Source organism: Solenopsis invicta, chromosome 9, assembly GCF_016802725.1.
Source record: "Solenopsis invicta isolate M01_SB chromosome 9, UNIL_Sinv_3.0, whole genome shotgun sequence".
NCBI classification, from domain to species: domain Eukaryota; kingdom Metazoa; phylum Arthropoda; class Insecta; order Hymenoptera; family Formicidae; genus Solenopsis; species Solenopsis invicta.
The window spans coordinates 1,230,942-1,254,468 of NC_052672.1; the positions used below are offsets into that span (position 1 = coordinate 1,230,942).

Sequence of the window (23,527 nt, forward strand, 5' to 3'; positions counted from 1 at the left end):
TCGAAAATGATGAGATTTGACTAATTTAACTAATTTCTTTTCTAAATGATAACTAACAGTATTGTGGTTTTATTAATGTACAATATATCTACATGTGTCTGCCAATGGTATAATAAAAAGCGGTAGTTACAATGAGAATTGCAAAAATTATTTTGTTTGATCTATTGTAAATCCAAAACTTGCACACTCATCTAATACAAGCTCATTTATTGAATAAGCCATCTCAGTTAATCAGTTATCATCGATTTAAAAATTTTTAAATATTTTTTTGTATATATGCATCAGCAAAGAAAATTCTCACGATAAAATATAACAGTTTCTTTCTTTCGGAATGTTACAAGTATTTGGACTAGTAATGTGTGTGTAATCTGTATAGATTACTTTTTATACAGATCATTTCAATATGTAAAAGATGATATTTAAAAAATTTGAAAAAATACGATTCTCGGTCTACTGTCTAGCTTCTTTGCAATACATATTTCTTGTATTCTATAATATACGTATATCGTATAACGTACTATTGTTTTCATCTGTAAGATGAAGTCTATCTTTTTCTCCTTTTACACTGCGTGAATTGTAATTAACTATATACATTTCAGTTAAAAATAATTTTATTTATTTTTCGATTTGCATGGCAGTATCTCAGAGTTTATTCTGTGCTTGGCGTGCCACATATTCCTTTCGATATTTTCTGCATAAAAGATAATTTAAATGAGATTCAAACTTCCAGCTTATAACCTAATCAAGTTGAAAGAAACTAAAAGTCTTCAATTTGTCAAAATATAAAATCTTGTGTTGTCACATAAATTTTAAATACCGCGTGGACGTATCATTTTGCAGAAGACATTACGCTCGCTTGAAATTACCTTGGAAAATTTTTCAATTTCACGAAAATGTCATTACCGATTCTCATTATCATCATTACTGGTTTTCTGATCAGTTTTCTCCATCTTGGATCCTTCGGTGAATCCTTCGTTTATAGTGGCGTTCAAACTTATGAGAAAGTTTCCTAAATGTTCAGCGACTTTAGGATTCCATTCAGTTGAAGGAAAAACTGCTAGCAATTTTTTTTGCACGGAAGTCAATTGTTTTGCGATTTCACTTGCTTCCGATTTATTAGTTAACTTGTTTTTGTCGTCAATAGTGGTCGAATCGTCTACGGTACTATTGTCTGGATTTATGGCCGACTCCACAGCCTTTGTCGAATCCGATGACTGGGCGTTTGTTGACATTTTCCGATCTGTTAGGGTCAAGCTCTTGCTCGTCTCAGAATTATCTACGGTGATCGAACTAGAATCCGGACTATCTGGTGACTTGTTGCATGTCATCTCGGAGCTAGTGCTCTTCGTTTGATCAGACGTTATTACTTCCGTTCGAGGCATCGTGTTATTAACTCCATTCGAATCGTTGTTGTTAACAATGCCATTATCATTGTTAGCGCTCCTCTCATTCGTTACATTTATGCCACCATTGACAGGAGGCGGTGACGGTGAAGCCGTTGATGATACGATATTAGGACTCGTTGCTTCACGATGCTGTTGCTCTTGCTGTTGCATCGAATTATTAACTGTTTTATTTCTGGATTCTGCGTTCGAGTCTGTAGCTATATCATTGGTAACTTGATCATTATTTTTTATACATTCACTTTTCGATAAAAATTTATTTGTGCTTTCAACATTTAAGGAATATCTCTTTTGAGCACAAGAAGTTTCATCTGTAGATCCAAAAATATCGTTACAAAAAGCCGAAGGCTTATTTGGGTCAACTGGGACTGTTCGATTGATGCTAATATTCGTAGATTTTTCAGTGAGTTGTTGTTTGTTGATGGGAACCGCTAAAGGTGCCACAGAAGATCTTGCGGGCTTAACGGGTGCACACTGAGCGGCCAGATGACTCTTCCCTGGTATAACACCAATATTGGAATTAGCGTTATCACTATTTCCAATCGCAGTTGTTGCTCCACCTTCTGCGGCAGATCGCGATGATAATCTTAGCCGTGTTGCATCTATTTGAAACTGTTGAAGGTTTGGCGCTTGATGAAGAGCATAAAGACTCGGTAAGCTCGGAAAGACAGATGAAAGATCTGAATTTGATCGGTTAATACTACCGAAAGACGGCGCATAAACAGGTGTACGTGATGGAGAAGGTAGCGGACAATCGTTAACACGATGAGCAGCAGGTGTCAAAGAGCCTGGTGGTGCTCTGTAATACTTGTGACCACCCATAAGCGTTACTACTTGACCTTGGTTGGAGATACCTTCCGACTGCATATTATTTCTACTTGTGACTTTATTGGTCTTGTTAAGTTTTGTTACTGGCTGTGGAATTCTAAGAGGATGTATGTCCATCTTTTTATTACCCCCGCTCAAGTCCAGAATGTCTTTAGACGATTCGTGTTCTTTCTTCCGTTTGGTATTGTATGTTGTTGGTGTTGTACGTTGTTGATTCACTGCCTCTCTACGATCAGTTGTCACCGTCTGCTTTGTCGCTACTGCTGCCGTTGTCGTTACTATCGCTGTTGATTTAGCTTTCGAAGAAGTAGTTGGCATTCTGATCTGCCCAGTCTTCAAAGCCTTCAACACTCGTGGATCAACCGAACGATCATTCAACGTAATGCTGGGATTTACTTTGCCCAAAACAGGTTTTCTATTGTCATTAGAGTCGTTGGGTTCAACAAATTGCCCAGAAGATCCAGGAGATTTGGGTGAAGTTAATGTTATGCTTAAACTCGCCGGAATATTCAAACCATAGCCGTCTACTAGCAGATCTCTAGTATCATTTGAAAGCAATGGACCAGTCGATGTTTTCGTGTTAACGCTGGCTACACGACTCGACCCGGCATCGTGATCTCCTATCATATTGATTGTTTTGTTTATAGGAACTACATGCTCTGAAGAAGATGTATGCGGCAGTTTACTAACAATGGAATTATAGGAAGAAACATTTTGTCTCTTGTTAGTTTCCTGCTTCTGCATGACTTGCGATGTTTTTCGACGTTTCAGGTCGGCAATTGGTACACCCGGAGGACACTTCCTCTTAACTGCTCCAACTGGAACAATTGGTGGATCGCTGGAAAAAGTATATACGTCTGTTTTAGCGGCATAGTTGCCACTTGCAATGTTCATGCAGTTTGGACTCGTTTTTGAATTACACGCCTGTCCATCTACGTCATCGGTTTTAGGTGTGTATGTTTGTAAGTTGGCGGATACTCCAGTAAAACATTTTGTGAGCATATTTGTCGTGGTAGTGCTATTATTCGCATTCGAACCGGTATTTTCAATGTTATTCTTCTTATTGATATTGTCAATGTCTTTGTTAGAGAATTCTTCTATCTTCGGTATTGCATTACTCTTTTGAAAAGATTTAATGGTGCTCACAACACTATTATCTTGAACGGGAGATTTCAACTTGCCATCGTCTGATGGTTCTTTAGCAGTCAATTGAAAACCTTGTAGAAATTGTTTTTTGTCTTGTTGTTCCGCCGGTTTTTTCAATGCGGTTTTCGGCATGGTAATGCTGGTAGTAGGTGAAACTTTCTCAGATGTCGGAGATTGGTCCACGAAAGTTACTTTACGCCGATGCTTCTCCTGTTTACCCGACATCGGACTTATTGTGATAAGTTTATCCTTATCTTGTTGTTGTTGTTTTTGCATTTGCTGTATCATTAAGCCTGACGGCTGCGATATATTTTTCTCCATTTTGCCGCAACGCAACAGAACATTGCTGATAACTTTTGGTTTCTTCGCGCTACTATTCTGCGGCGGCGAGCACTGCTTTAACGTTATCTTTACACCGTTAGAATTTACGACACTAAATTCGGGATTCGTAGGACATTCGTTGGATTTGGGATTCTTGAGATCCGTTAGAGTAGCAGCAAGCGGACTTTTCAGCACCTCGTATTTTCCTTCCGAATTTTTTAATATCTTAATTGGACTCTTTATCTGCTTGTTTGAATCGTTACATGTTGGAGAAAAAGACGCGTTCGCTCCTGATGAGGGAGATGTGGTCGGCATTCCTGTGGCATTTGTTGTTGTCGTTGTTGTTAATGATGATGTTGCAGATATAGTCGTCATTGTCATTTTTAATTCATTTTTCTCGATTTTTGTTTTTTGTTTGTAATCAGTTGGTGAAATTACTTCATAACTGTCAATTTTGTTCAAATCTTTTGTTGACATTGTCTCAATACTGTCACTCGTAAGTTTAGTTTCTACTTTAGAAGTTTCCAAATAATTAATAGGATTCTCTAGGTTACTGTCGTTCCGCGCCTCATTTGGTGGCAAACAATCCCTAGCTCCGAGTCCCGGAGTTGATGGTCTTTGATGCACCGGTGCTTCTAGTTTTTGTTCCTCTTGCGCCACTCGATAGAAAAATCTCATCGGTGCAATCTGCAATTAAATAATAAAATTATTTTAGATAATAAATGTTATATAAACAATAACTGTTATCACTATATAAAAAAGTAAATTATGAATCTTTAGAGGCTTAATTGAAATAAATAAAATTAAACGTAAATTGCCAATAATGAGCCAGACACTGGATGTTCGCGTGTACAACAATACATTTTTATTAAAATATAACATAAACGTTTTGGTCATTCGATTTTGATTAATTTCAATATACATAAATTTATAAATACTCTAATATAATATATTACATAATCAAGCTACTGTTAAATACTCTGTCACGTTATTAAATGTCGAGATGATTGTGGAGTTGCATCTAAATTATCAAAGTCCAACATAAAATACCCAAGCAGAAGTCAATACTGAGTCATCACGACGTCAAAATGATGTCAAAGTGACTGTAAAATAATCATTAAAAGTCACTTTTCGATTAATCACGATTCACTTTAACGTCATTTTGACATTATTGTTATTCTGCTTAGGATAACCAGAACAAATTCTACGTCACTAATTTAAAATATGTTACAGCAGCAAAAATGTATAGACATCAAACTGCAATTAGTAAACAATAATATAATGCCGTGTTAATAGATTATGAGACGTATCTAAAAAATAAACGGGAAAACAAAATGTTCTTTATACATCAACTTACTTGTCAAATAACTTTGTAATAGAGCGATCTTTTAGATTTAAATGCATTCATACATACATTATATTGTGATAAACATGACATATTTTATTATATGTTTGATGCGCCATTCATTAGGAGTCTGTCTTACCTAAAAAACACTATGCTTTCCTGTTCATTGTTCACGTATGTCTCATAATCTATTAACACGGCATTATAGTATTATTACTAATTACAGTTCGATGTCTATACATGTCTATACATGTCTATACATTTCTGCTGCTATAACATGTTTCAAATTAATGACATAGAATTTGTTCTGGCTATTATATTTTATATTGGACTTTGATAATTTAGATGCAACTCCACAATCATCTCGACGTGATAGAGTATTTAATAGTAACTTGATTATGTAATATGATATACGAGAGTATTCGTAAATTTATGTATACTAAAATTAGTCAAAATCGAAAACGTTTATGTTATATTTTAATAAGAATATATTATTGAACACGCAAACATCCAGTGTTTGGCTCATTCTTGGCAATTTACGTTTAATTTTGTATATAAAAAATATTAATTATATTGCAGTTATAAAAAACATATTGCAAGGATATAATTTAGTTTATGTCCCATTGATCAAGTTTATTTACTATTTACTTATTATTTACTATTTCATGAAAATCAAAAAGATATTTGAATAAGAAATTAACGAGATGATACGAACCCTTTTCCATGCGTAAATATAAGCGACGTCCATAAGAGTCCAGTTTTCGGGAAGGGTTGCACGTCGATGACAAATCTCGATGGTGTATCTCGTTAAGTCAACGCTGTATTTCATTGCTATGAATTTTTTCAAGTGTGCAACAGTTACCAGGGCTGGACATTGCAGATATCTTCTGCTATTAGCAATATTATTATTGTAATTACTGTTATTATTGTTAACAGTGTTGGTATTGCTCAAGTTGTTTGTATCTATATCGTTGGTACTCAATATAGTTAATGGATCTGCTCCTGGTGGTAAGTACTCCAAGCTCAAACTTACTACATCTTCTGGGTTAAATATCAAACGTCCACTTACATCCTCGCCGCGTTGCTCCGGCGTTGCCGAGATTACTAATTGTTTACAAAATTAAAGTTTAATATTTAGAATATCGTTTATTAAGGAGGTATTTAATGAGTCAAAAGAATTAACTTTCATTAAATTTTTTTTCAAAAAATAGAAAGAGATATAGAAAGTATGTTTATTCTAATGTAAATATACTTTTTTGTATTTGTTATTTAAAGAACTTCGCCCATTTTAGACAGTCATCAATATAAAATTTTGTAGATAACAATGATAGCATAAAAAAATAGGTTTAGATCTTCAAACTCTCGTCGAAAGTAGTTTTGACATCCTAATAATGTGAGTTTATTCGTTCGATAGTTCGTCATTAGAGTTGTGCAATATGACAAATATGTTATTGCTAAAATTGTTAAAAAGAAATCTTTAGAAAAAGGTAATAATAAGAATTTTAGGAGTCATATTCAACTGTAGAAAAAAATCTTTAGGTAATTGAAGTCGTAAAAGTACCATGCAAGTGTAAATAACAAAATGAAATTTACCTACAATGAACAGTAGAGATCTACTTTCAACAAGCGTTTAAGAATCTAAACTTACTTTTTCTTAAAACGCTATTATTATTATCTATAAAATTATATGATTGATAATTGGACGCGAATGGCACCAAAACCCTTATCTAAAATATCTAAATAAGCAAAGTTCTTAAGAAAAATGGTATCGCTATTCAAATATTTCTGAATCGTGTTTTTAAAATGGTGACCGCCATTCCCCCTAAAAAACTCATTAGAAAGCAAAGTGGCATAAATTTCATAAAATAAGAATGTAGCTCTAATGCTTGATATAAGTTTGATATCTTTTTTCAAACTATTGTGTTTAAGACAAATGGCAGCTGGTTACAGTTAATATATTGGTTTTTCACAATAACTTCTTGTTTGTTTTTTTCTTAAACTTTCTACACTTTTCTACAATGTTTAGTTTTTTGATTGCAACAAAAATCCTTCATCAAATATCAACTTTTAGAATTTAAAAAAAAAACAGATAAAATTATAAGTCGATAGTCGTTTTCAAAATATGATAATCATGTGTGGAAACACATTTGAATAACGATGTCATTTTATATTATTTTTTATCATATAGAGGAAAGTATGATCTTTCAATTTTTTCATAAAAAATTCATAAAGTTAGAATTTCGTTTTGATCTCATATATATATATATATATATATATATATATATATATATATATATATATATTATATATATATATATTCTCTTTATGAATATTGTGAAGATGATATATAATCTATGCACAACTTGGAATGATCAATTACCATGTTCAGGATGCTTCCTATAAAATTCCTTTCTTTTTAACATTTCCTTATGGTATAATCCAGGCACCAATTTATAAACAATCTCTTGTAACGTCTTGTCAGCTCTGCAAAAATATTATAATTTTAAATAATCTCCAGAAATAATAATTTAATCATCTATTATCCCAAAATAAATAACTCAAATTTTTGTACAAATTGTCATAAAATTATGGTCATACTTGATATTTGGCTTCGCTTTGTTGATCGCATGTTTGCATGATGGGCAGTGTGCTGCTGTACTGAGATATTTCAAGATGCAACTTCTACAAACTAAATAAAAAAAATACAGTATGCTAATTATTGGTATTATTCCAAATTCCAATAAAGATATTTAAAATATTTAAATCTCAATATTACTTACAGGAGTGTAAACATTCTACTACGGTTGTGGCATCTATAAGATAGCCCCGGCATAATAAACAAATTAGATGTGGATTAACATCACGTAAAAGTGTCCTTTTGCCAATATTAGCCATTTCTTCGTGCAAATAAATCGTGAAATATAGTCTGTAAAAATTCAACAATTATCAACATATTAATTTTAATGTTAATATGAACACACATGCACACACATACACGCGCACACATTATCCAATTCTAATCAGCTACAATTTTATTTGGATAAAGATTTGGCACATATATATCTTTCACTATTTATTAGTATTATAATTATCTTATAATTTTTAAATACATATTGCTTTTACTTGTTATAACAAAACTCGAAAATTGTCATTTTTGAGTTGTCTAAAAGAAAAAAATTCTGATTGAGAATTTAATAAATTGAATAAATAGCTTAATGATACTCGCATTAAAATTTACGTACACTTATAATCATGTATAAATATATGTGATTATGTTTATTTTGTTATAAGCAATGTGTTTAAAAATCACGATTAGGCACCTTAGTAAGTAGAATTTGAACACCTAAGCATATATATATGCACTAATACAAACCATATTATATACAATTATATTATTGTGTATAATAATTATAATTGTATACATAGTACAAAATCAGATGTAATTATGTATATAGACAAATTTCATACATAATTGTGTGTATAATATTTAATAGTCATATATCATTATACATGAAAATTTTTACTTGGGTAAATGACTTTATTTTTCTATAGTAGACCAAATTATTATACCAAAATTACATTTTAAAATATTACAAAGTTTTAATGAGTCAAAACATTCAATCAGAAATTTTATTTTTTAAATAGAGAATCGACCAAAATGTGAAAATTCAATATAAAATTATAAGTATAACGAATAATGCAACAATATCAAGCTCGTATGAATGAATAACAATAAAAGTATATAATCGGGCCTTAATAAGCGGATTCATTCCAAACAAATACACTTTAAAAACTTATATAGTACCATAAATTATAAAGACCGGCGTAAATTAATTACTAGTAAATGATACATCTTGAAAACATCCAATTTGTCATAAATTATGAAAGATCAAATGCGTTTTGTGCTATACAGAGCCTTCATCAACGGACTTATTAAAAACCAGTAAAAAAAAAAAAATTCAATACATTATGAGCGACATGTTACTAGCAGCTCCTGCCAACAAGATTACACATATATTAAATATTTTCAATAGTTACCACAATTGCCTAAAATTTAGAGTTGAATTTGAGAAAGATCGTAGTACAAATTTTTTAGACTTCACAATAAAAGTTATTAATAAAAAAATCTGATTAGATTGGTATCATAAAGAAACGTTCTTGGGGAGAGCCTTATCATATTTTTTCAATTACTCCACATTGCCAAAAAATAAGCACGATTTACAATCTTGTTGACAGAGTAATTTTGTTGTCTCACCCTTAATTTCAACAAAAAAATTTCGAATTATGTATTCAAATCCTGATGGATAATGGTTTTACATTGGGAACTATTTTGATTTCAATTAATTATTAATTGATTTCTATTGATAACTATTTTCCGTTATATAGAGAAGACCGGGGCAATTCGGGAGACAAGACAATTCGAAAAATGGAAATATCTTTTTATGGGTACATATTAAAAATTTACTTTAAATACTGTAAACGCGTTCTAATGTAACGACGCTGCTAACAAAGTTTTATTGGCAATGACGTCATATTGAAGTCGTATTAGTAAAAAATGTGTTTTGCGACAGTCGAAGTAATTTCTGATAGTCAGCATTTCTTCAAAATTTAAGTAAGATAAATACGATTCTTTTTAAAAACTTTGAATGTATGAACGTGTCTAGTTGAATGTATTTGAAACATTTCGTGTTTACTTTTTGCTGTGTATTGTCTATTTTTGTAGATCATACGTAATAATGCGCACAGTTGACATCGGGGCTATTCGAAAAATCAAACGTCAAATCGTCGTTTAAACAATTTTTTTCTTTTATATTTGCGTTCTATGTATCAAAATACACAATTTAATACTTAACAGATGTAATTACACAAAATACAAATAATTTCTGACTTGTTTCGAAAACGTCAAAGCAATAAATTTCTCTATTGTGTGTTTGTATTTTTTTTTTGTTGTACGTAACATTTCTTTATAACACTATATATCCTTTTCTTAATAAAAGAAAGTCTTCACAACAGCTTTTTTTACATTTTGTTATTTTAAAACACAAATTTTAGAATGTTCCCGGACTATTTTCGAATTACCCGGGACTTGGGGTATTCGAAATATTTGGCACTATTCGACATTTTTATATATAATTCAAAGCAAGTACATTTCCGTGTTCTATCTGTAATGGCATTGTGAAGGGGAAGATTAAACTTTTTAAACCGTCCAACTTTTTTTTTAATGAATATAAGACTCAGGAGATGCAAAAAAGTCTTTCAAATTGTCCCAGTCTTCCCTATTAATATTATAGTTATCGAATAATTTATTGAAGTTACTGGTTTTTAATAAGTCCACTGATGAAGGCTCTGTGTAGCATAAAACGCGTTTGATTTTTGATAATTTATAACTCGATTTATAACAAATTAGATCTTTTCAAGATGTATTATTTACTCGTAATTAATTTACTCTGATCTTTACAATTTATGGCATTGTAAAAGTTTTCAATTAATATCTCAATTGGCGAGACAGAGCAACACTTTTTTCTGTCAAGTTCATTCATTTCATACAAAAACGCATCAAATGAGCTTAATTTCAACAATATCCAAGGTAAGATAGGATGCCCTGGCAAAAATAGAAAATTTATAAATTTGCTTAAGTATTGAGTAGATGTTTAATTAAAGTGTTAAAACATTTATTTAAGTGTTTATAAGATAGAAATTTAAACATGGAATTGCTTATAAGATGTTCACAATTGTTTGATAGATGTTTGAGAAGTGTTGTATGTTTTCAGAATGCTGCAAATGTTCAAAGGATGTTTTACAAAACACCTTTTGAATATTTGCAACATTCTGAATACACAGAACATTTTTAATAAAACATTCCCCAAACATTTGTAACGTCTATTAAACATCGTAAACATCTCATAAACAATTTTATGCTTTAAATTTCTATTTCTTATAAACACTAAAATAAATGTTTAGTAAACATATCATTTTGGCCAGAGAGTTCTAAATAAATACCAAATACATTAATGTAATACTGTAATATCGTTTTAACTAAAAATGATGAAAAAGATAATCTTTTGTTCATATAGTCAGAATATTTTCTTGGTTCTCAAAATGGTCTAAATAGCTATATTTGTAAGTTAAATTAGGATATAGAAGTATCAGCGATCTATGATTGGCTACAATCCATTTGATGATACACTTCAAAGCATCCTTTGATTGGTCAATTCGTAAAATTCTTTGTTTCAATTGATCAATCAAGTATACTTCGAAGTATTTTTGGAGTCAAGTGGATCGCAACCATTATACCTGGCTGAATTTTCCAAAGATTTTCCTAATTCCTATAGATATCCCATATACCATATGGGACCCATATAGGACCATAATAGTCCCATATAGCATTGTAATGTACAGTAATATGGTTCTATATAGGACAGTAATGGTTCCATGTAGACCCTATAGGGTACCTGGGTCATTTTTCCATAGGTTATGTATAGGAATATTCCTATGGAAATTCGTAGCAGGGTTTCAGATAGCTATCTTATTGTCTCTATTGTTTAACGCCACCCCCCCCCCTCCAACTTCTCATCTAAGTTTCGTATGTACAGGTACGCGTTCTACATTCTAGATTCTTGTTTCTATTTCAAATTATCCTTCCTATTTTTCCGATCGCCCGGTGTAGTTAAATCGCCAAATTTCTTGCAACATGGTATACATTTGCGTGTGTGCACGCCCATCGAATATACCTTATGGTATTGATCAAATATATCACAGTTTTGCGGTCCAACAAGTTTGACTCATCTAGTTATCACTTAACATTTAATTATACAAAAATTTTATATTTTACGAGTTGTTCTCTTTTAATATAAGTTTGAAGTTACATGTCATCAAACTTGATAAACAGCACGCGTGTTATAACAACAAGATGTGTGTCTTGTCCAAAGAGAATAGATTCTGTCATTTACATCGGGATACGTCTTTATGTTGTATACTGTCAATATGAACTTTATCTCCCCCCCTCCCACACTTTCCATTTATGAAACTAAAGTCTATAATTTGGAACAAAATACCTCGCAGAATCAAAATAAAACTTACAACGCGAGACTTCTTAATTATACACAACATCTCTCAGACAATAAACTAGCGATAATCAATGCAAAACTAAAAGTAAAAATATGTAAATAGCATTTTAAAGAAAAGGAATAAAATCTTTGGGAAATAAAATAATTTACTTTGTTATTGATTTGTTTTTATATGACATTTTAGCCCCCCCCCCCATTATTAGTTATTCGAATTACTCGCTTCCAAAGCGTGTCTTGAATATATATTGCGTTATGCTATGTCTAATACTACATCTATTTATACCGAACTGCTTACGAGAAGCGAAATTCTCACCATAGCAAACATGGCAACACAAAATTACAACACGAATTCTGAAAATGAAAATGTGTATATCCCAAATAATGTCTCAAATAATCAATAATATCTCTCTCTTAATAGCAGTGTTTGTCATAATCTATATAAAATTATCTAGGTAAATATCTAAATAAAGAAATACTTTATCTTATCTTTATCTAGATTATTAGAATATATAAAGGTGAAAATGATAATATGATCCTTCTAGGTATAGTGCCATTCGTAATACCTCCGTTGTTATGACAAATTCTTACAATTACTTATGGAATCATTTGTTTAGTAATTCGTTATGCAACCGCATTAATATACAGGGTGATTTAGAGTAAACATTTGTATTTTTACAAGTATATTCGTAATCAAATTCTGAGACGATTTTTCCTTTGGCAAAAATTTGTCCAGAGCTTAGTTCTTAAGTTATAAAAAAGAGTTAGTTAGCGGGTCGGATACAAGTTGTTCAGGGCGGATCCCGGTATGCGGAGCCATCACCACTCACAGCGGCCGATGCCTAAAGAGTTTTTCCGTTGGTTGAGTTAGATAAGTCAAGATGATTGGTTGGTGGGCTATCGCACCGTGCGCTATCGGATCCCGTCCACAAGTTTAATAGAAATTGGTCCTCTATCTTTCAAAGTTGTTCCACATTTTATCACATGTACACTATTTACTTACTTGATCGATAAACGAAGAACAACAAATCAATTAATTGATGTTAATAATCACTATTAATCACTACTAGTCATTCGACGCGTTAAAATTACTCAAAGACGTGTTTACATTACGATCACACAACACATGTTTGCCCGATGACAGCAAGCAGTCTTTAGCCTACTTTGAGCGTTTGCGAGTGCTCAGCGGGAAACGCGAACCGAATACGCACCACAAGTGCAACATTTTGAGGGTTCGTCCAAGATGACCGTGAAATCTTCAAGTTCACGATTACGACAGAAAAAGCCCTTATAGTCCCTGCCCGGGGGGGGGTAAGTTCTGTACAACCCCGGGCTCTCCCCCGAGGCCCGAGGTGTGCCTAAACGTATTTCCCTTCCGTATAAAAAAAAGGCGCGACACACAGGCGCAACAATACATTCCTGTTTTGAATGATGGTACAGCTAATAGGTACAGCTTAAAATTATTTATCCGTTTTTCTCTCAACAAACTAGAGATTAAAATTGTATCTCTACAACATGATAGTAATTTGTACTTTTCAAATCGTGATTAGTTTTGATTTACTTCATGTATTCCTAACTATCTAAATGTCAAGTACAGTCACATTTCTTATAAAAATAGCGTTTTAAATGTTTTTTAAAATTTGACATGCAAATATTCTTGTAGATTTTGGACAATTACTGTTTTTTATTTCTATAAAAATTTCTATTATTTTTTTTATTAAAATTAATAGAAGCCAAACGGCAAATGATTATTTTCAAGTTAAATATAGCATAATTAAAGTCATCTAAGTGCAGCAAGCGCCTCACGAAACACCTGCGTGCAACAATGAGTTACGCTACCCCTGTCTTTCACTTTTAAGGTATAAAAAGGAATAATTAGTGTATGACGGGTCGGATACAAGTAATAGATAGGCACACTAAGCTCCGGACAAATTTTTGCCAAAGGAAAAATTATTTCAGAATTCAAGTACAAATATACTTGTGAAAGGACAAATGTTTATTCTGAATTATCCTGTATATATAGAGGAGACCGGGGCTATTCGTTAGACCTTTTTTTCTTTTGTGTCTCCTGTTTGTCCTATATTCATTAAAAAAAACATGGGACTTAACTCGTATGTACCTAAAAGCAATAGGAAGAAAACTGTTTCTCAGGCAACTGAAGAGCAATAGCATACAGAACTTAATATACAATTTCCACTAACTTGTTATAATATAAAGACGGATACGCGGCATGCGTTGCTGGCAATATCTTAAGCAAAATCGGAAGTCGCTTTCCACAAAAAAAGATGATAACTTAGCAACGCGTTTTTTATTAAATTGATAGCAACATCAGGCGTGCAAACGACCAAGAGAAAAAAAAGAGGAAAAGTTAACTTTTTTACAAAAAATGACAAAAATGACAATAAATAAAATACATGGTAATATCGTTTAATTATTACTTTGAACAAATTCAAAACACAAAAAATTAAAACTATTTAAACACGTATTTATTTCTACGAGAATAAAAATCTTCATATATAACTCATTTTTTTGGTATCACATTTAGTACAAAAAAGTTTCTGTTTAAAATAACTTAAGAATAGATACAATCTAATATATATTTTATGTACTAGACACAAAAATCTAGTATGCATTTTAGAATACAGTTCTTTGGTGTCATATTTCATCTTATTAAACAAAATAAAATTTGATAAATTATATTTTAACAAAATAAAATAACTTTTATTATATATATTACAAAAATATAACATTTAGGTTTTCACTAGGCAGAATTATCAGGTATATGCATATCATTGTTAGTTACAGTATTATTCTCAATTCGAGCTTTCTTACATACGAGGTGTGTTCAAAAAGTATCGCGAATTTTGAATTTTCGCGGGTTACGTATATTCGAATTTCGATCTTTTTGTGGCGTTATGTTGGTACTCATGTCTCTCACTTATGCCGACAAGCTCGGCCATTTTGAATGTTCACTTAATTGTTGACAGCTGCTTTGCTTGCACGTGTTTTGGATCGTCTTCGATTTTTACCTATTCAAAAAAATGGATCAAAGAACCTGTATCAAATTTTGTGTGAAAAACGAAATTAAGTGCGCGGATGCATTCCGAATGTTGACTGTGGCATACGGAGAAGCTACCTTGGACCGAAGCAACGTTTATCGGTGGTACAAAATGTTCTCAGAAGGCCGAGAAGATGTGAACGACGAAGAGCGTGCCGGACGCCCGAGCACTTCAACAACAGACGAAAAAATTAATGAAGTGGAGAAAATGGTATTGGCCAATCGTCGAATCACCGTTAGAGAAGTTGCTGAGGACCTAAACATATCGATTGGCTCGTGCCATTCGATTTTTATCAATGATTTGGGCATGAGACGGGTCGCCGCGAAATTCGTACCAAACGCCCCTGCTCACACATCGTTGCTTGTGCGCGACTTTTTGGCCAAAAACAACACACTAATGATGCCGCAGCCACCGTATTCCCCAGATCTGGCCCCCTGTGACTTTTTCTTGTTCCCTAAACTGAAGAGGCCCATGAAAGGACGACGTTACGCTACGCTTGACGAGATAAAGACGGCATCGAAGGAGGAGCTGAACAAGATAAAAAAAAATGATTTTTTGAAGTGCTTCGAAGATTGGAAAAACCGTTGGCACAAGTGTATAATATCTCATGGGGATTACTTTGAAGGGGACAAAATAGATATTCATGAATAAATAAATAATTTTTGAAAAAACACAAAATTCGCGATACTTTTTGAACACACCTCGTACATCTAGAGGCAAAAATAATAGCCTTATATCTATGAATTTTTTTCTTTGAACGTATTAAAGATATCAAATCAGAATTTGTATAAATGTTTTATATATAGTTTCGTTTATAAAATGTCATTTTTTAATTAAAAAATATTAAAAAATGAAAGAGCCGCCGCGCGGTTGACATCAGGTGTTAGCTGCTGTAGTTGTTTGCAGTACCCATTGTAGAATCTATACGGTTCATCCGAAACATAAAAATGCAGTATATTCTTAAAATATATAATTAAATCTAGTTTTTGTCGCAATCAATTTTGAAAATTCACATTTATTGTAAAATGGTCTTTATCTAAATTTAAAAATCCAAATTATTGCCTAAAATTTAAAATTTAAATTTTTGGTTATTAAAAAAAACTAAGATCTTAAAAAAATTCCTATGACAAAAACTGCATATTTTCATACTGAATAAATAGAAAAAAAATCCGGATCCGATCTATTCATTCATTTTCAAAATATTTTGAGTACCAATTTGAAAAACATGGTTTCGAGAAAAACCGATATCTCTTTAACTTTTTTTAACGAGTTTTAATTAAAAAATTACATTTTATTAACGCAACTATATATAAAACATTAGTACCAACCCCGATTCGATACCTCTAATAGGTTCAGAAAAAAAAATTTATAAATATAAGATTATTTTTGGTACTTCTAGGTGTATATAAGGTTATAAAAGTACATGTCTCTAATTTTTTATGTGGTGACTCAATCTGAGAATTATCTAAATGATTTCATTGCCTAAGCAATCCGTGAGCAATTTTTAATTTTTGAAAGTCTTTTTCCTTTAAAGCATTTTTAAGCCTATTAATTCCCTCTTCAAGTAATTTTTCTCTAACCTTTATATTGTTATCATTTTCTTATTTCACTTCTTTACATTGAGTCTCAAGTACAGAAATGTCATTTCTCCTTTTTATCTGATCTTTCATAAATTGTTCCTGCGTTTTCTTTTCTTTCTTTTTCTGTTTTTCTTTCTTTTTCAGTTTTTATTTTCTTTGTTCTTCTAAATAGGGTTTGTAAATTATTTGACATATTTTTAGTTTATAAATCGTAAAAAAAAATGGAAAAAGTAATGAAATTTAAAAAAAGAGACAAAAAGTGAAAAAGAGGCTCGCTAACATTCCTGCAACATGCGGGAAACTTGCTATCTGGATTATTTTATACAATTTGAAAGGAATAATAGTGCAAAACATATATTTAATCATTTTCGATATGTTGAATTTTTGCTGAAAATGGCATGACACGTGTTATTGGCAACTTGCTGTTATGTTGCTGTTTATACACAGTGATAAACCGTTGACAGCAAATACATAGCAAGTTGGCAGCAAAACATGCTGAATTCATGTGATGTCATACCAAAGGCACACGTCTTGTTCTAAATTTGCTGAAAACTAACGCCCTTTGTTTTTGGCAATATTACAGAAACAACATAGACAGATGGCTATCAAAGTTGCAAGTGCACATGTTCGAGTGCTGCGTGCTTTATTCTGTCGGCGCTATTCTATCCGATCTCGTTGTGTATTAATTACGTTTCTTTCATTAGAACGCCCGCCGACGCCACAGCTAAGTCCTATGTTACATTCTTTCTCATTCTTGTGCGTTTTGTCTCGTCTCTTTATTTTTGTCGAATGCATGTGTATTTCCGATAGCGTGTTCTCTGTAGAATCGTCGCATATCTTGTGCGTGGAATAAGTGTGCACGTGCTAGAGAGTACTGTATACAAACGGCGTATATAATCCGCTTATCATTAGCGTCTCGAGCCTTATTTCGTCGTCGTCTTTAAGTGAGCTCATATCGACAATGGTAAATTTTCCAGTTGCACTCATGTACAGAAAACGCACCAATGTCGCAAAATACTGTTTAACGTAACCTGCGCGTAAATATACTCGTTATTTTTTTTGTTAAGTAATGTGTTCTCTTTAAGCTCCCTCGCTCTTTCATCCTGCAGCCCGCACCAAACCATCCCCTCTGCTAATTCCGTGCCCGAGCAGTCGGTTAAGAGAGTTGTTGCCCGTGACTATTTAGAGCATTCTAATGTAAAGATCTCTACCGTTCTCGTGTAAGGGAGGCATTTATATAAATATGTTAACAAAGTTAATTTCATTGTATTTATATTTTTTACGATTAATAAAAAGGAAAATAAAATGAAAGATAAAACAGAAATATTTGAAGGACTCGAAAAAAACTCTTTCAATAAACAAGTTTTGAATGTCAATGCATACATTTTATAGTGTTCGAAAATAATAATAATTGAGCGACTGATAAGCCTCAAGGTGTGTATAAAAGATTCATAAATTTTGAAAAATTCTACAAAAATTTACATAAAATGCTAGAATTGGAACAATTTTAGTAGTCATCATCGTTAACGTTGCTTAACCTCAAAGAACGTCCAGGAACTGCCACTTTCTAATGATCCATGAATATTTAATGTTTATGGATAAACATTTGTGACAGATCAGTTTAATAGATGTCAGAAAAATAAAATATGTATGAAAATTACATTAAAACACATTTTTGTAAATAAACAAAGTCAGAACAAAAAAATGTATTATGGTTACTGTAGACATTACGCTACTCCTATTATTTCCGTTATTAAGTGACGAATTTTGACAATAACGCTAATATATCAATACACAATAACTATCCAGATAACACACAATATTTATGATAAATATTAATAAATATTTATCATAAATATTTTTTATAAATATTACAAAAATATTTTATACATATTTTATATACATGACAAAAATAATTATAAAAATCTTTATTCAAAATACTGTTAAAATATATATTTATAAAATATTTTTTTAAATATTTATACAAATAAAAAATAAATATTTATAGTAATAATTTATAAATTTTTTCGTATTTAATTTAATTATTGCATTATATTAACATATATTTTCTAGTTGCATTTTTATTTAAACAAATAACAAAAATTATTCTAAATGCTATTTCACATTTGAGAAAATAGTAAAAAACTATAATTTTATATATGTTCATATAAATAATATGTGTTAGTATATTTCAGTTATATATATTTCATTTTTTCGATAACTTACATTAACCTGATCTACTAGTTATATACACATATCAGCACAAAATGTTCACAGGTCATCACGAGATATTAGTTCGCAGCGATCACAGAGGTTAAGCAACCGGGGTCGCGACTTACAATTAGATGGATGACTACTTGGGAATTTCCGAAAAAAAATTTCTAAAAAAGAAATTTTTTTGCGAAAATTATTTTTTAAAATAAAATATAAAAATATTGTTTTGTTCATTGAGATTATGTGGTTTAATATAATATTTATGCGAATATTTCGGACATTTTCAAAATAACTCATAAATTCATCATAAATATTTTTGAAACGTTTATAATAAATATTTATGATCTGTCGAATCTAGAATCATAAAAACATTTATTAAATGTTTATGAGAAATATTTATAACATATAAAAATAAATATTATAAATATTTAGTAAATATTTTATAAATATTTTATGCTGTCTGGGTAATAATTGCTACAAGGCATTTTTACTGTTGAGCATTTAGAAACTTTTGGAATCTACAATATTTATAATAATTACAGATACTTTCTCATTGTTTTTAAATTAAAGCGTATCATTAGACGAATACATGTAAACTTGAGTTATTTTGTTATTTAACTTTTGTAAACATTTTGAGTTATATAAAATTAAACAATAACATGGAATTTTGTTAAAGACTTTTTAAATGAAACTTTCATATCAAAATATTTCTTCGATAAATTGATTGTCATTCTAAAGAGCGGTGTTGGGAAATATTAGAAATATTATTTCATACCTGTTGTTTAAACAAGGATAAAATATCTATTATGATATAATGATCTCTAATGTCTCTGAACGTAAGAAAATTCTAAACAATGGAAAAGTAAAAATTTTGTAAAAAAATACTGTTTTTAAACTAAAATAATTTTTTAAATGTACTTTTGGACTGGCCATATTACCGCTACTTTTTTCCTTCCATCGATTATGCAGTGCGTCACATTTTTATAAGTCACATCCTAAGTAATAAATATTTCATTACTTTGAGTCTAGAATCTGTTAAGTAACACTGACGAATAGAATCCAGTTTCAATATAAAATATTGATTATAAACAAAGTTATTCAATAAAATGAAAATGGGTGCCATATTATCCTCTTCTCCTCTAATATTATAATGAATAAACAATAATTTGTACGAGACAAAATAAATATGAATTTCGGTAATCATGTCTTAGATAAAAGTCTAATAATAAATAATTATATTTTATAGTTCGTAAATATAGCAGAAATTTTGTAATTGTGGTATTCTATAAATAAATATTTTAACTATTTAACATCTTGCTAATCAAATTTTTAAAATTTGTAGATGTTTGTACTATTAAAAAAATTATTGGTTTTCATGAAATACTACGTTCATCAAATTTCTTGATTTGAGAACATTATAATTTGATACCATATTATGTGTACTAGTGCATATATATTTCTTTAAAAAAAAAAAGAAATTTTTTTACAAAGATATTAAAATTTTTACAAGTTTTATTTTTTTGGTAGAATTTTGTACTTATTGATTGACATTTTTACCTAGGGTATTATTGTCTCCGTATCAAAACAAGATACAGCAATTAATTATAATTAAGTTATACGTTGATATACCGATGTACTCGTACGTTTGCTGTTATAAACATGTTTCAAATTTTCTCTGTACAAATTACTCACTAACAATAAGATTTTAATGAACAATTTCTATGAACTTTTTATAAGTTTTACACTTGGCTAATAAGTTTTAAAAAGACTCCTCAAAATCATTATTTAATTTTTGGGAAATATAAACCTTTACGGTGCTTTGCTACTCTAACAGCTATTTGAATTATAAAAAAGAATTATAAATAAGGAATAGAATTCAAAGCAACAATTCTAAAACCTATTTCCTAAGTTTAAAATCTCAATTAAATTCTTTATTTTAATCGCATTTATACAATAATAATACAGAAGCAACAAAATATGTATTTGCTGAATGTGTGCCTTAGTTTAGTCGGAAACAGTTGTATCAAGTACTTGTATCAAATTATAAAATACAAGTTATACATCTATATTTCAACGTATCATGATCGATGTGATTGATGCTAATAACGCATCCTACGATGTTTATTCCAGTATTATATGTTTGTCTAGTAATGAACAAATCTTATGCGATTTCGCTGAAGACGAGGCAATGCGAAATGAGAAAGCGTATAAATATAAAAATGTGTGGTGAAAAGAGAAGTTGTGGAAGAGAAATTGTGTATGTTTGTGTCTATGTGTATGTACATATGTGTGTGTATACATGTGTAGAAAGAGAGAAGAAAAAAGATACAGAGAGAAAAGAGAATAAGTGGAATACAACAGAAAACAAGCGAAGAGAACACCGTCTATACGTTCGTCCGCCCATCTCGTTGCTCCATCTTTCGGCACACTACGCAAATGCTGTCTGTGTGCACCGTCAACCGGCGTATCGCGAATGCGTGAGTGTAGTGTACAATTCTTTGTGTGTGTGTGTGTGTGTGTGTGTGTGTGTGTGTGTGTGTGTGCGGGGGAGGGTGTACGCGCGCGCGCGCGCGTGTGTGTGTGTGATGTGCACGCGTGCGGGCGCACGCGTATATGTATGTGTGTGTGTGGTGTGTACGCGCGCGCACGCGTGCGTTGTGTGTCTAGAATGTATCGATACATACTTGCGTATAAGCATGCGAGCCCACCAGCGAAGGCAAAGAAGAACGCTACTCAGCTCCCAGCTCCCAATTCAGGCGCACGAGTAAACCTACGCGCGCGCAGATCAACGGCGACACGTTTTAACGCGATGCGACGATGTTGACACCACCACAACGTGCGTACATACAAAGCACTATTATCAACATTAGAAACGTTTCGAGATTTTACTAGTTCTCTCTCTCTTTTTCCTTCTCACCCCCTCCTCCTTTGGCGGTCTTTCTTTGTGCAGAATGGCCAGCCTATGATGTTGCGTGGTACGGCGTGATTTCGCCATTCGTTATACGCGTCATTCTCGAACCGATCGGCTGCGATCCGAATATCCCATGTTTGCGTCGGTTTGCGCCAGGAAGCAACCGTTTCAGAACTAATGAGAAACGTTAGTGCAGAACAGCTCTGACAAGGAAATTGTGGCACGTAGGGCGGCCACGAATTTACGAGTACGACGGACAGCGCCCCACGGCGCGCTCGCCAACTAACAGCACGATTGCAGTCACTCTCAACGCAGGGCAACAAAGATAGGCGAAAAAAGAGCGCGCGCAACAGTATGTTCCATCGACGACATTTCATACCGAACTAAATGGGAGAGTGGAGCAGGAGCTGCCCTTTCCTCTGCGGGTCCTCTCCCCTCCCGTCCTTTCCGACCCTTCTAATCCGTTTTCCCCCCTATCCTTCCACTCGTTCGCTTGTTCGGTTCCCTACCCTCACTCTCACCATCACCGTCTCTCTTCCCTATCTTTCGCATCTGATGCGACCAATTCTGTCGGTTCGTCAGCTCGTCTCTCCTCGTCTCTCTTCGTTTTACATGCATTCGCTTGTTCCCCCTTCATTTTTCTCCCACCATCTCTGGCTGTACCTCCTCACTTGCTTTCCCTTCTCCCCGCTCTTCTCTTTCTATCTTCCCTCCTTTTCTCTCTTTCTCTCTCCCCTCTCCGCCTCTCTACCCCCCCTTCTCTGACCGGATAGTACGTACCTCGCACTAACATAGAGATATTGAATTGCCGCTCTCACGACGGCACCGAGCCCCCTTCCCGTTCTGGTTACCAGCTGGGGTTACCCTAACATAACTACGAACTTCCCCTTCGTCCTTTTGCTCCTATGCGCCTCGCCTGTTTCGCGTTATCCCTCTGTTGCACACCCTTCCTGATTCTACCATCTCTTTATTCCTCTTCTCTGTGATAAGCTGAAAGCGGAAGGTAGCCATTGTCTCTCTCTTTTCTTTCTATCTTCTTCGCTTTCCTTTTCTACCGTTTAGCGTTTCTTTCTTTTTCCTCTTCATGGAAGCTTCTCCGAATCTTCCTCTCTCCGAATCTCTCGATTATCCTTTATCTCGGAACTCTGGCAACTCTACTTCTCTTCCCCCTCTTATTTCTCTCCCCATTTTGTTCTTTTTTTTTACATCAAACTCCCTTTTCATCTCTCTTTCTCTCTCTCTCTCTCTCTCTCTCTCTCTCTCTCTGTCTGTCTCTGTCTCTCTTTCACTTTCTCTCCTCTCCCTCCATTCCGTCTTCTCTTTCGCGTCTCCATCCGCTATTCTTTTTCCCTGAAGAAGCCTTCCCCTCTCCCGTCAACCTTTTCCCTTTTGACTCTATGCTCATTCCTTGCCTACTCCGTAATTGAATCTTTTTCTCTCGTTTCCTTCACCCTTGCATTCCCCTTCTATTGTAATCTTATCTTCCATTTTCATTTTACTAATCTCTTTTTCTCATTGGTTAAAAGGGAGAATCGAGACAACTCTGCTCAGCGATAAACATATTAATATCGTTTTTTTTTGTAATTTCTATCGATTTATCTGACATCTATGAACAGAAAAAGCTATTGCAATAATATGTCCAAATGCAACAGCGAT

The 23,527-nt window shown here is 32.6% G+C and overlaps 1 protein-coding gene across 2 annotated transcripts; it reads right to left on the reverse strand.

Annotated features, from left to right (window-relative positions):
• Positions 1–263: 263 nt before the first annotated feature.
• LOC105196595 (probable serine/threonine-protein kinase ndrD) lies at positions 264–23,302 on the reverse strand. 2 transcript variants are annotated; one of them, XM_039453296.1, is made up of 6 exons: positions 21,878–23,302; positions 7,824–7,969; positions 7,642–7,732; positions 7,424–7,527; positions 5,759–6,147; positions 264–4,385 (listed from the first exon to the last, which is right to left on the reverse strand). In XM_039453296.1, the coding sequence occupies exons 1-6, from the start codon at positions 22,246–22,248 to the stop codon at positions 900–902; spliced, it is 4,587 nt and encodes a 1,528-aa protein (XP_039309230.1). In that variant the 5' UTR covers positions 22,249–23,302; the 3' UTR covers positions 264–899. The 2 variants fall into 2 exon arrangements, with proteins under 2 accessions (XP_039309230.1, XP_039309231.1); XM_039453297.1 differs by having other exon boundaries at positions 21,645–22,098.
• Between the last annotated feature and the right edge of the window lie 225 nt (positions 23,303–23,527).